At 39.9% G+C, this 15,079-nt stretch overlaps 1 protein-coding gene across 1 annotated transcript in view; it reads right to left on the bottom strand.

Annotated features, from left to right (window-relative positions):
* Positions 1 to 712: 712 nt before the first annotated feature.
* Positions 713 to 15,079, bottom strand: part of CBLB (Cbl proto-oncogene B) — a 190,319-nt gene continuing 175,952 nt past the window's right edge. Inside the window, exons 19-20 of the mRNA XM_074972976.1 lie at positions 11,884 to 12,003; positions 713 to 2,708 (exon numbers count right to left, since the gene is read on the bottom strand). Of these exons, the coding sequence (XP_074829077.1) occupies positions 2,446 to 2,708; positions 11,884 to 12,003 (383 nt within the window). The 3' untranslated portion in view covers positions 713 to 2,445. The remainder of the gene's footprint in view (positions 2,709 to 11,883; positions 12,004 to 15,079) is intronic.

Below are 15,079 nucleotides of genomic sequence, written 5' to 3'. Positions count from 1 at the left end.
CACATGTACAAAAAACAAGTCATGCCAAACAGGCGGGGAATGCTATTAAAAAAACTAGAAAGAGCTTGTGTAGAAATAATTTTAAAATATTTTACATGACTATTCTTCTTGCTTCTTAATTGAAACACGGTGGTGTCATTTATTCTAAGATCCTGAATAAAATTTAGAAAATAAGAGAATCCGTGCCAGTTTTATCCAATACGATTGGAAATTCCAACACATGATCTGCAGACTGTTTGCTTCTCTGTGCAATGCATTTTTTTTCATCGTTGCTATTACTGGCAGTTATGTTAGAGCTATAATTAAGCAATTCTAATAAAATCGCAACATTTATCTTAACAGCATGTATCATTTTGAATTTATATTTGACTGAAATGCTAGAATGTTATCAATATGATGCAGGAAAGAAACCAATCGAAAGAGCTGAAAACAGCACACTGTGTGACAAAAAACGGGGGGATGGGGGGATTTACTTAAACACAGAATACTGAGTAAAACTTCAGCCAAAAGCTTTTGTTATCCCTACCCAAAGAATGAATACTGAAAGGAAGCTGCACATGCCCTTTTCTAGTACATGAAATCATTTGCTTAGATTGAAATAGAACAGAAATTCATCCCTGTAGCTCAAATACCTCTGATCATCTTGTTTCACTGGACCAAGACAGATTAATGATGGCCATCATGCCATGCTTTGTGATCCTGAAAAGGAATGATTTCTTTAAAAAAAAAAAAAGAAAAAAAAAAGAATAAGCTGTTAATGAAATGATATGATAATGGCAATTTCCACTGGGTTTTCTAGTGACTTTGAATTCCTTACTTGAGATGTTTGGTTGTCCATAAAACTTTAAAATAAATCCATTTGTCGCTGAGATCTGATCTTCTAAGTGGTGTAACTTTTACAACTTGCCATGAGTAAAGGAGAAAACCGAAAGATAAAAAGGAAATAAATATATACCACAACCTAAGTTTATCACAACTTGAAAGATCATGTACTGGCCATATTTTAAAATACTGAGACTACTCTACCCTCCACGTGGTTCATCTGTTCAACAGTAAAGGGGGGGGGGAGAGGAGAATTTCAGTGTTTTCCACAAAAATAGGAAAGCAGCAATATGAGAATTACTGTGGAAAGTCTGGACTCTTAATTTGAGTCTCTAGTACGAACAAAAAACAAAGGACTTGATTTGGCTTGCATCAATCCGTGCTTTAAATTAAAAAAAAAAAATAAAGATCAGACTGAGGTAACACTGTTCCATCCAGGGCAAAGAGATCTAAGATGTTTCCATCTCTGCAGGGACAGTGAATGAGTGAATTTGGGTATGAAACAGTCTAATGCAATAGTGTGAACAGAGAGATTACTAAAGAACATTGTAAAAAGTATTCCAACAGTAGCATTAGGACTTAACAGTGCATCACTCATGTCAATATGAACTGGTCCTTAAAGCCATGATGAACCAGAGGACAATCACTCGAACAGGAAATTAAGTGTCATCCACTTTTCAGAAGATAGGACTGTAATTTACCTGATCATTAATATAATTCAGCAAGATTCCCCATTATTCAGTATGCCTGAGGATACTTAAGGCATGAACAACAGGTGCCCTTGGTATGTAACTTAAGTACAACATTGACGTTTGCATTCAAATTTTTAAAAGCTGTCATGTCATGTTCTTTAGTTTCATTACTGCATGTGTTTTTTTTTTTGTTTTTTTGTTTTTTTAAAACTGGAAATTACATGGATCAAGACCTTGAAGACTATAGGTCACAAAATCCATAATAAAAATAAAAGCTGCCCAATGTCACTGTCAAAGTACCTTTAAAAAGGCAGTTCATAGACAAAAAATAATGCATTATACATTCAGATTTTTTTTCCTCTCAATAACAAAGCAATATCAGAAGAAAACGCTCAGTAGTGAAGGCCACATACTTTTCTTTTTTGCGCATTTGTTTGATAAATTGAAATGCAAAAACCACTAAAGCCTCTTATAAAAGGAGAAATGGAAATACAGAGCTTCTGGAAAAAAATGATTTAGTTGATGGGGTGGTCAGTATGGAAAATGTTGCAAATGCTACAGCTGAATTGACCACCATACAAGGGAATCTAAACAGGAACACAGTACAAGTGTCAACTAGAAAACTGTTAACTTGCCAACTTGTAAACAAGAAAAAAAGCAATTCACAGATTCAAAGTTCAAGGGAAGTAAACTTCTTAAAATAATTTTGTCAGTTCAACCCTGATTTTAAAAGTATGGCTAGCAAAAATACAGAAGCCTCAGACCATCTATGAGTCTTGATCAGAGCAGCCGTCTTCCTTTGATAAACTGCTGGAAACAGACCCTCTTCTAATGATGACAAGAGAAGAAAACTTCTCTCGCAAATTCTCTCTCTTGCTCTCAGTTCCAAACATACACACACAATTCATCTGCTGCAGGGACTTGCATGCTGCTATAGATTGAGACGTGGGGAGACTGGTGGAGGAAAGCAGGCAAATTCTCTTAAAATACTACGAGCCACATCGACATTATTCTGGGCTATTTCAAGTGCCCTCTTCACTTCTTCAAAGGAAAAGCCCTCTCCCATAAGTTTTGCAATTTTTGCATCCACATTTTCCAAGGAGGTGTCAGAGTTGTATGCTTTTCTATGGTGGATTTCTGGTGCAGTCCTGCGAGGAAGTGGTTTAGGGGGTCTGGCTGGTGCTTGTGAACCGTCTGTTTAAAAAAAAAAACAGACACAATCACTACAAACTGGTTTAAACATGATGTAACGAGGTAGTGCCCGGTAGTTCAGGCCTCAAATTTAGGGAGAACTCAAAACCAAGTTTTACGAAGCCTATTAATAGGACTGTTTTAATGATTCCCTTCTTTAGTTTTGAAATTCTTGTAGAAACTGTATTAGAACATTCGCCAGAAGTGTTCACAACCTAAACAGTGCAGCATTGTGTTAATAATGCAGTAAGAATCTGAAAGTGGAAATGACTAGTCTATAGTTGCATTGTCCAAACTATGCAAAAAAAAGTTTAAACACAGCATTAGTGGTAAAAATTAAATCTGAATTTTAATTGTCACTCACTCTCAACAATCTGAGATTTTATTAACATGACCAACAAGGATTTTTTAAAAGAAGCTTTTCTTTTTAAACCCCCCCATCGTCTCACATTTTATTCACTGGTTTATTCAGGAAATTGCACAAATCAGTAAACTATGTAAAAGACGACGTTCACCAAATAAACCTGAAGAGGAGAAACTAGCACTCACTTGTACATCATTAGAACATATTTCAGTCATTTGTAGTTTATTTCATGCATGTCACGGGTGCTTGCTACGTAGAAAAATCATTATTTCCTCATTCTGTTCCTCAAAAAAACTAATAGTCCAATGAATTTCAGTGGTGAGAAAAAGATCCCTAAATCTTTCTCCTCAAGTATCACAGTTCATACATTTCAGATGTTGGCTGGGTATGCTACTGCCTTTCTGCAGTGCTCCATAAGAACGTTAACCTTCACAGTTAACACTGCCGCTAAGAATCATGATGTCCTCATGCAAAGAGCGAATAACCACAGCTTCTAATCTTTTCAGAGTCAAGGGGTTAGGACTCAAGTAAACTTGGTACTTTGCCCAAACCTCTTTATCCTTGCTGAGGCTACACTAAGAAGCTTAAATATAAGATGGCATAGAGCAGAAGTGCTTTGAGTGGGAAGTATGTGGTTGGTTTTTTTTTTTTTTTTTTTTTTTTTTTTTAAGGCTTTCAATCCTTTGAGAAGAATTCTGAAAAGTTCTGCTGACAATAAATAGTGCTCCAATGATATGGAATTAGAGAAAGCTTATGGCAATAACATTTTCCAGTTTATTTACACTGGTGGCAATAGCATTTTGTTTTTTCAAATCTTCCAGATATATCTTGTAATGCAAAGGAGCATTATATTTTCATTATCGAAGTCATACAGCTATTCAGTTTTGTACAGGGAGACTATCTGGATTGTAATCCCACAGAGCACGTTAAACATCTCCAATGGATCAACCTAGTCATTCATATAGCTCAGTTGTTCTTAACTTTTACTGCAGCCTGCACCCCTTTGGTTCTCAAAATATGTTCTCGCACCCCTTATCAAGAATCCTTAAAGTAGGTCAGTTCTTTAAACCCAAATATATTTTTGTTTGTATATTACAGTAATCGTTAAGAAATGTATAATGTTAATAAATACATAGGTTTGATGAAACAAAGTAGTTGTGCTTACGTGCCTCTGCTTAAATTGTGTTTGATGATTTACCTTCTAAAAAAATCTGGCATGTCTCACACCCCCAGAAAGGGCATCTCGCACCCACAGGGTGTGCGTGCATCCCAAGTTAAGAACCACTGATATAGATCGACTCAAGATGCATTTCCTGACTCAGTTTTTATGCATTCAGATAAGCTTGTTTGCATCAGTACAGGAATTCTATTGTTAAGTCAGACAAGATCCAGGAAATATTTTTCTAGAAAGATGGTGGGGTTAATGTAACAAATAGATGAGAGTAATTTTATTCAGATTTCATCTTAAAAGACTGGGTTGAATCTTGTGCTGGAAACATTGCTTATTTCTGCACAACATGGTGATGAGAAAAACAGCAGATTGGATTATTTTGTCTTTATAAAGGACACTGAAGATGAAAAGTGCTATATAAATGCTAATGATAAAAAAACAACACAAGACAGGTTTGAGCCTACTAGGGAAAGGGGTGTGAAATACTTGTAGGATTAGATGATTAGCAATATTTCAGGAAGTTTAGTTACCAGTAAGAGAGGAATAAGTAAAATCAGGAATTCAGACTTATTTTACAAAACTCAATTTACAGTATTATTGAAGACTACGGTCCATAATTAAAATCAAAGTGTGCACAATACTAGAAAATTGCAAGACAAATAATGTAGCATATGTAAATCTGAGGCTAAAAATATGACTATCAAAGCAATTTTAGAAAAATGATTATGGAAGAAAAGTATCTAAAGAACAAATAATACAATTAAATTTGATACAGTTTGGGGGGGGGTGTTGATGGGGAGGGAGGGAGAGAGAGAGAAAATATGTGAATGAATGAATAACTAGTTCTGGCAGCTCCAATCTGAACCCAAAATTGGAGTTTTTTCTTGACTAAAAGCTTCATGCTGCCTAAATCCTGCTGAAACAAATATCATTTAGGGAGACCATTTTTAATTCTTTCTGAAGATTTGCAACACATTTTCTTCTCATTCCACTGATGTCTCTATAGCACAGGTCCTTTTAAATCTCCAGCTCTCACTCTCTGTGTAACTCAATTCCCCATTTTTTTTAAAATGCTGACACCTCTTCTCAATATCTTCACATCCATATAAAATTTTAGCAGACTATGGGTATCCTGTTAGATTCTGAGTTTAAAAATACTAAGCTTAAACTGCACTTCCATCTGGACACAAAGAGTCAGAGGCATTTAAACAGGCCTTTCTTTCCTGCCACACACACAGATGCGCCAGCCACCTTGGATTCTTAAAAAAAATAATCTCTAGATGAATTTTCAGTTAATTGTATATTCATATAATTCAATTAATTGTTTCAGCCTCTGAGCAGGCAGCCTCAATCACTCACATGTCTGCTTCCATGCTGCCTTCAACCCTTAGGAAACTAGCTAATCCCAAAGGAGATAATGCCTGGGGACCGGCTAATTTAATAAACAACTATGGTTCACTAGCAGAAGGTTAGGGGGAGAAAGTCTGTGGTGGCGAGAAAGGGACCTCCTAAGCTGCTGAGAGGCAAGGATAAATCAGGACTCTCGCTGCCTGGGTAATGTCAAATAGTTTCATTTCCCCCTGCAGTGAGCCACCCACTCTGTTCCCTTCCTGCTTTTTAAACACGTCCCAGCTTCTGCTGCTGCCAGTCTGGGAAGCAGCAGGGATAAACAGCACCATGCAAGCACGCCTGCTGGAGGGTGAGAGTGAGGAAGCAAGCTTGTCATGTGAGGGTCTCTGTGGAGTGGAGGAAGGCAGACAAGTCTATTTGGGGTAGAGGAAAAAACACCTTCGAGGGGATATTAGAGAGGCAAGGGGATCTCTCATTTTGAGGAGCTGAGGGAGCCTGAGTGAAGAACTTTGCTGCCTCACTGTAGAATGCTAAAAAAGTGTAAATCTTCCTCAGAGCCCTAAAGCCTGGGGCTCAACAAGGCATCACAGTTCTCAAGCAGATGCTTGCAGACAAGGGGAGTCTGAACTATATTTAAATCAACCTTTAAGTATGTAACAATAGCAAAAATGCACCAAGCCGGATGAATTTTTCCTTTGTCATTTATAAATAATTTGAAGAGGGGCAAGCACGATTTTACATTTATATTTATTAGCGCACCCCAGAGCAATGTGGACAATGGCATAACAGTGCATTAAAAAGGCCAGATTGTAGGCAGGGCTCCGAAAGCCACACAGCTTTGAACCCATTTCGCACAGAGCATTTAAGTGCAATACTAAGGAGATACAATAAATGTATACACATTCTCCTCTACCTTGCATCTTGGGTAGTCATTTACATTTGAGCAAAGTGAGTGTGGAAGTCAGACTGCTCCATTCACTCATACCCAGTGATGAGCTGCCAAAATCTTAACTGGTTCCCTCCTCACCGCATGAGGGGTTCATTGTCCACCCCTGCCCCCCAGGACTCCTGCCCCATCCAACCCCCCAAGTTCCTTGACACCCCCCCCCCCCAGGACCCCTGCCCCATCTACCCCCCTCCCCTGTCCCGACTGCCCCCAGAACTGGGCAGGAGGGTCTCGTGGGCCACCGCAGTGGGTGCCCACCCCACCCCACCCAAGAGCCAGAGGGACCTGCTGGAGGGCGAGGTGGGGAGTCCCGGCGGTGCTTACCTGGGGCAGCTCCCAGGAAGCATCCGGCAGGTCCTTCTGGCTCCTAGGGGCGGGGAAGCATAGCTATGGGGGGAGCAGCTGCTCCCCCCACTGATCACATCAAAAGTGGCGCCTTAGGCGCTGACTCCCTGGGTGCTCCGGGGCTGGAATACCCACGGGGAAAATTTGGTAGGTGCAGAGCACCCACCGGCAGCTCCCCACCCCGCGCCTAGCCCCAGATTACCTCCGCTCTGCCTCCTCCCCTGAAGGCACCGCCCCGCTTTGCTTCTCCGTCCCCCACCCCCAGCTTCCTGCGAATCAGCTGTTCGGCAGGAAGCCTAGTAGGGCTGAGAAGCAGGCGGTGGCTTCACACTCAGGCCGAGGGTGGCAGAGGCGAGCTGAGGTGGAGAGCAGTTCCCCTGCGCGCCTCCCTGCCCCCGGGGTTACCTGCTGCAGCGTGGGCGGCCCGCCTCGCGCCTCCCCGCCCCCGCTCACCTCCGGCTCCCTGGGCCTGAGTGCGAAGCCACCGCCTACTTCTCAGCCCGCCCCGGCTTCCAGCGCAAACAGCTGATTCGCAGGAAGCCGGGGGGGGGAGGGGGCGAGAAGCATGAGGGGTGAGGCGCGTTCAGGGGAGGAGGCAGAGCAGAGGTGAGCTGGGGCTGGGGGTGGAGTGGGGAGCTGCTGGTGGGTGCTCTGCACCCACCAAATTTTCCCCTTCGGTGCTCCAACCCTGAGCCTAAGGCGCCACTTTTGGCCGGTTCTGAAAGGGCTTCTAGCAAACTGGTGGGAACCGGCTCCAGCTCACCACTGCTCATACCAGTTGTAGCATGTAACACCCGCTTTCCACAGGTGTAATTGACTGCACAAATGTCCTAGGTAGTGGAAATCACAGCTGAGCAAGAGACGAAAAGGTGATGGTGTATGTGAATATGAGAGAGAGAGAGAGAGAGAGAGAGAGAGAGAGAGAGTGTGTGTGTGTGTGTGTGTGTGTGTGTGTGTGTGTGTGTGTGTTCTAGAATCAGTGATTTTTCCCCTCATTCTATTCATTATTTTTACCTGAACTCCCTCAGAAATTATACCATCACAATGTTTGTGTTATATATAAATCCTCTGGAACAATGAAAAAGTGAAAAATTGAGAGCCATTTTTGAAATTTTCCCTGCTACATAAATTGCTGTGTTTAGTACTTAGATGCCAAAGTGATAGATGTCAGAGAGACAAACAACATACTATATTTCACCATATGCAACCTACTTTCTCGATATTAAAGAATTCTAAAGGGCTGTCAAAATATACCTGATAGCTCTCTTAATAATGAGAGATACATTTGGCCTTACAAGTCAGCAATCAAGTTGAACGTTATAGTAAGGCAGGTATTCCCATTTTATAAATAGACAGCCTGAGGCACAGAGGGGTCAAGTGACAAGGTGTACCGTGAGTCAGTGGCAGTGTTAGGAATAGAATTTACTCTAATTAGTGGACTACATTCACTTCCTTTCTAACACAAGTCCAACAGCAATCCTAAAACAGGTTTGGAATGAACAACTGCTGGCTATCAGAGATGAATGGTTAAGGAATACCTCAAACACGAAGTTATATTCTCCATACAAGGTTGTCTTTTTGAATCCTGGAGTAAGCTGAATCTGCTCATTCTGAAACTTATTAATTCCATAGGATGGAATTACAACCACTACAAATACAACTTCCCAATTATAGCATAGCATGATTTAACAAACAGTTGCATTTAATTCAAATTAAACTGAAAACTTTTATGTACATAGCATGCTGGATTAGTATATTTATAGCGGAGGTTAAAGCATATGGATATTTTTAGAAGATGTTTATGCAAATCATCTAGGTAATGAAGTATTTACTAAGCAATACCAAGAAAACTATTTGGATCCTAAATAGCAAGAAATTAAAAACTTCTCTACATCAGCTTCCTTTGTGGAGGGCTTTAAAATATACCAGTCCCATGAAAAAAGCATATCCATTAAAAGACTATGCAGAAATGTAAATTACCGTGTGAAAAGCAAGCAAATCCTTTCTAAGTGAGCTTTAAAGAGAAGCCTTAGAAATAATATAATCGATGAAGCAACCATTGTGTTTTTATATTGGCACAGAGGGAAAATGGTATGCCTTGTTGTTGTAGCTGTGTCAGTCCCAGGATATTAGAGAGACAAGGTGAGTGAGGTAATATCTTCTTCAGAAGAGCTCCGCGTAAGCTCAAAAGCTCGTCTCACTCACCAACAGAAGTTTGCCCAATAAAAGGTAATACCTTACCTACCTTGTCTCTCTAATACCTTTAGGGTAATCAGTTTATTATATTATCACATATGTATATTAAAACAGCACCCAGAAGCCCTTCAGTCAGAATCAGGGCCCCATTCTGCTAGTCAGAAAGACAAGAGCCCTTCCCTGAAGATTTTATAAACTAACACGCACTGTAAAACCCATAATGCTATCTAAATCGCGAGTACCAGCATTCTGTTAGGGGAATTGTAGTCTTGAAAACGCTATCGTTTATTTGAGACATCAAACTGAGGTTCTAAACAGTGGTGATCATTAAAGATCCTCTGGCACTTTTCATGCTTAATCCTGCCTGTAGTTTCAACTGGAAAATGTGTTCTTCACTTCCTGATCTATACTGTAGTATACCGGTGTAACACACTGTTAAAGGAACAATGTCAACTTTCCCGTATTTAAAAAAAAATAAAATAAAAAAAAAAAATCACACTTTGGTTGGAAAATCTATCACCTACTGTCGTGGCAAGTAACACCTACAATTACTAAAACTGACTGACAAGAGGGAAAAAAAATCATGTTTTTCAATGTGTTCACTTTGTACATTTGAGAATAGTTTGCATACATACAATTTCACTGTTTGCCCTGAACAGTTCATCATGGCCCAATCCTAACAGCTACATGCACATGACTCAGTGCAACTACTCACATGATTAACTCAGGGCCTCTGTTGGCCAGTTTCCCCTGATTGTATGGGCTTTCATGTAGCAAAAGGAGAAAATACACATTTGTAAAGAACAGGAAAACTGACTGCAAATAGGCAAAGGACTCAGGGATTGGGGTAATAATGAAACTACTTTTACTTTATTTCTTTTTAAACTGACTAGGTTTATGGTTGACAGTGTCCCTTTAACTAGCTGCTGTGTTGTACTGCAAAGGCAACTACATTCATTGGTGTATTAAGTGATTTCCACTGCACATAAAAGGATAGATCATAGGACTGGAAGGGACCTTGAGAGGTCATCACTCGTGGCAGGGCTAAGTATTATCTAGTATTATCCCTGACGGGTGATCGTCTAACCTGCTCTTAAAATCTCTAACGATGGAGAGTCCACAACCTTTCCCTAGGCAATTTATTCCAGTGCTTAGCCACCCTGACAGGAAGTTTTTCCTAGTGTCCAATCTAAACCGCTCTTGCTGCAATTTAAGCCCATAGCTTCTTGTCCTATTCTCAGAAGTGAACGAAATTTTTTTTTCACCCTCCTACTTGTAACAACCTTTTATGTACTTGAAAACTGTTATCACGTTCCCTCTCAGTCTTCTCTTTTCCAGACAAAACAAACCCAGTTTTTTCAATCTTCCCTCTTAGGTCATGCTTTCTAGACCTTCAATAATTTTGTTGCTCTTCTCTGGACTTTCTCCAATTTGTCCACATCTTTCCTGAAATGTGGCACCCAGAACTGGACAAAATACTCCAGTTAAGGCCTAATCAGCGCCGAGTAGAGCGGAAGAATTACTTCTCGTGTCTTGCTTACAACACTCCTGCTAATACATCCCAGAATGATGTTTTCTTTTTTTGAAACACTGTTACACTGTTGACTCATATTTAGCTTGTGGTCCACTATGACCCCCAGATCCCTTTCCACAGTACTCCTTCCTAGGCAGTCATTTCCCATTTTGTATGTATGCAACTGATTGTTCCTTCCCAAGTGGAGTACTTTGCATTTGTCCTTATTGACTTTCATCCTATTTACTTCAGACCATTTATGCAGTTTGTCCAGATCATTTTGAATTTCAATCCCATCCTCCAAAGCACTTGCAACCCCTTTCAGCTTGGTATCATCTGCAAAATTTTAAGTGTACTCTCTCTGTCATTATCTAAATCATTGATGAAGATATTGAACAGAACCCGCGGGAAACCACTTGATATGCCATTCCAGCTTGACTATGAACAACTGATGATTACTCTCTGGGAACAGTTTTCCAACCAGTTATACGCCCACCTTACAGTAGCTCCTTCATAGTAGCTCCTTACAGACTTTCAATCTGTCATTGGATCTGTGTGGGGGCAAGGGTCCAGCCATGTGAATCCAACTGTAGGATTGGATACATTATAACTGGACTGAAAATCTGAGGTTCCTTTTGGATCAGAGATGCTATATATTATGGCCATCTTTTTAATTTGTTACATTATGTTGACTGGGTTGTTACAAACTAGATATGCTATTTTAGTTGCTTTTGGGTTTCCTGTGTATTTTAAAATGTTTTACAGTGCCCAGAGCTATGGAAGGCACATTGGTACATATCTGAGAGAACAATATATAGGTTTAAGTTCTATTTTGTCCACAGAGCAATACAAGAATAAAATTGGAACCAAGAGGCACAGTGGCCCCTGCATGACTTCTGACCTCTTGTGATCCCCAAAGGAACAGGGAAAATACCTTAAAAAAAAAAAAAAAGATACCAGAATTCACATAAGCATTTAATGTCTATCGGTAGGATTAAAAGGACTAATCTTTAAAAGGAAAATTCTTTTCACTACCCGACCCTTCAGATCATAGGATGGATGAGCCACTCTGGGACTTTATGTCCTTTCAGAAGATCCATCTCTATTGTTTCTCTGATGGTTACCTATCTGTTTTTCATAGGAAGAGAACTGCCAGCTTTTGTTGTGAAGAACTGCAGCCTTTCCTCAAAAACAAGATAGCAATGCACTGGCTGATGTCTGCCAATTTGTCTGAGCTAAGATTACTTGCTTTCTTAGGCTGCTACTTTGTCTAACCACGGTTTTGCATCTTACCTGAGGAGGATGGAAGCGGATCATAGTCCTGTGATGTTCTACTAGTTTTGACATTTTCGCCTGTTAATCTTCGAGCAGGAGGCAAAGGAATTACACTAGTAGCTGGATCAAAAAAGAGATCTATAAAAACGAGAGGATACTTAAAGTTAAAAATGTTCGCAAGGTTCATGCACACGGGACCAGATTAGAGCTGTATGAACAAGAAACTTCAGGAGAGAAGGGATTGTGAGTGCAAACAGGAGAGAGAGAGAGAGAGAGTGTGTGTGTGTCAAAAGGAACACACACACACACACACACACACACACTTGCATTCATGCAGTGAGGATGTAACTATGCCTAGCGATAACCAGGGGAGGTGGTTAACTTAATATAGTCTCCCTCCCCAACATATATTAAAGAAACTAGTGATAGGGGTAAGCAAGCTTTGTGTCTGTCTTTGCCAATTACTGAAGACAGATTAAAAAGTCAAAGCAGAAGATTAGAACATTCTCTCTTCTCCATTTTTAGGCCCCTATTGAAGATACTACTCCAGCAAGTGCTTAACTTTAAGCAATGCTGAAGAGCTATCCTGAACAGGTTGCTTTCCTCAACTGAGTCTTCAATCCATTTACCACAGTGGGTGGAGGGATATATATATATATTTTTTTTGTGATGATCAGGTCCTGACTGTACACTCACTAGATCTGCTGCATGCCTGTGAAATCACCTGAAGGCTTGTACTGTCACCAATCATAATATGGCTTTGGAAATCAGTGTCTAAAGAAATATTCAAAAAAAAGAATGAAACAGCAACCAAACAAGTATGTGTCTCCGTGTAATCAAAGGCACTTATAAGATTAATGAACAGTGACAGTACAGATCATATCTAATATGTACATATGGAAAATGTTAAGTGACCATAAAATGTACTTTCCAGATTTTATGTGAAATAATTTATAAATTATATTAAATTATTATGTTATTTCCAAATAATTTTCCACATAACCTTGTAAATTGCAGATAACATTAGTTTATCTTCAGTACTCCATTTTAGAGTAATTTCTGTCCCTGCGATTCAAAAGCATGAAACTTGGATTCTTGTAACCTGCAAAGTCATCCATATCCAGTGGCTTATTTGACAAGATGGATGGTGAACTGAACTGTGTCAAGAAAAGTACAGAGTACTAGCACATTACTCAACTTTCAAATCTTGACAGATAGCAGAAAACGTCAGAAAGTGTCACTTGGGTTCATCTAATTACTCTCAGGTACTTGTACTGTAACACATTTACTTGAAGCTTTTAGGTGAGGGGTATTTTTTAAATGAACTTGCCATTTCAGAAGAGTAGTTATGAGACAAACACTTCCTGCATTTTTATGCTTTGTTATTTTTTGCTATGTGTTATGGTGGGTTAAACCTGTCATATTTCATTACGTGATTGATGAAACTCCTTGCAATAGTGTGATGTGAACTGAAAAATGTAAACTTGATTTCTAAATGTTTCAGGTTTTTTTTGCCTCGTTTTTTGCTGAGCAAAAGGAATACAGCATTTAAACAAACAGAAAAAGTGCAACAAAACTATTTGTAGCATTCAGTCTGTAGAGATGTTAGAGGTATTGAAAATACTATTCTACCTGATGGTTTGGTAGACCCTGTAAATAACTTTGTGCTAAAGCATGTCAACACCTCTAGAGCCACATATCTTTCAACGTGGTATTTCACGGAGAAACATTTAAATATCCAAATACATACATGACTTTTGGATTGACCCTTACAGTGATAGACTGGGGCATGAACTATCTTTTTGTTGTGTTTGTACAGCACGTAGCACAACAGGGTCCGAGTCCATGCCTGGGGCCCCTAGGCACTACTGCAGTACAAATAAATGGCAACACACTAATCATTGATGCCAAGATTTTCAAAAATGTGTTATCTTAGGCTCCTAATTCAATATTTAGGTACCTAAATTGACATTGGGATCTGCTGTGAGGTCAGTTTTGAAAAAGTCAGGTCTGTTTAGAAGTCTAATTTTGCTACCTATGTTTGAAAAAGTTGGCTCGCTAACTACTGTCCCTGGGAGACAAACAACCTACAGAAGGTCATTCCAAAAACAACAAAAACATTTCAAAACCCAGTTCAGGTTGCTAAGTGACAACATCCTTTACATATGACAACAGTAACAAAACCTGAGCCAGAGGTTCCCCAATTCACCCGCCTTTGGAGATTCAAGTCCTAGGCATGCCTCCCATTAGCATAGGGGAAGGAGAATCTGGATAGTGCCGAGTTCAAAGCCCGCATGGGGGTGGGGGTGGGTGTTACAAAATCTCCACGTGACCAGCACACGTCGGGAGAAGGCTCATGTGCCCCACTTGAAATCCCGCTGCCAGGAGCAGCACTAGTGCATGTGGGAGGCGGCTCTGCCCTCTCCCTGTGTGCACATGCGCACGCTGGGGGTAAAGACGTGCATGTGGTAGTGCTGCCACCATGCTGACTCCCAGCACAGCCAGAGGGTGGGAGGAGGGTGTGCGCGCACAGGTGTGTGAGAGAGACCATGTGCGTGGAGAAAGGGAAGTGAGTTTGCACGAGGATCTGCTGTTCCTGTGGGAGCTGGCCAGCACCAGGTCCTTTGGTCCCTGCTGAAAACTTCATCGCACACCCCACAGTTTGAAAAATAATGACCTAAGCACTTAAATATAAGGAATGAATACTTAAGGACATAATAAACCATACACTGTCCACAAAGTGAACAAGTTATTGTAAAGGAATCCACATTTAACACAACACAATCACCTCAACTCTGATCCATGGATTCTTATTGTGTATTCTATTTTATCATCTTGATTTTGGAATTTAACTATTTCCTTTTAAGTGATGTAGTTAAGTGGGAAATATTATCCAATTTTTAAAGTGTCAAATTATGGTAGAATTTTTCAATAAAGTATTTCTATAATTGCTGTTCCTGGAGAATAATGTTGTGTCTAATGTAATTTAAAAGGAAAAGTACATAAGACTGTCGATTTATGGTAAAAATTATGCACTTATCGACTTGCAGTTGAGGCAGAACAATATGTATTATTAATGTGGACACAACATGTTTCTTTTTCAAACAGATTTTTCATTGTGTTTATATTTTGGGATTACCAGTAAAAGAACAGTATTCTGTATCAGAGCTGTATCAGTGTGGGGTTGTGTTAAAAATAAAATAAAGTGTAACTA

The sequence above is a fragment of the Natator depressus genome, chromosome 1 (assembly GCF_965152275.1).
Source record: "Natator depressus isolate rNatDep1 chromosome 1, rNatDep2.hap1, whole genome shotgun sequence".
NCBI classification, from domain to species: Eukaryota; Metazoa; Chordata; order Testudines; family Cheloniidae; genus Natator; species Natator depressus.
Note: the sequence above shows the minus strand (reverse complement) of the source record. Positions and strands in the feature narration are given on the sequence as shown.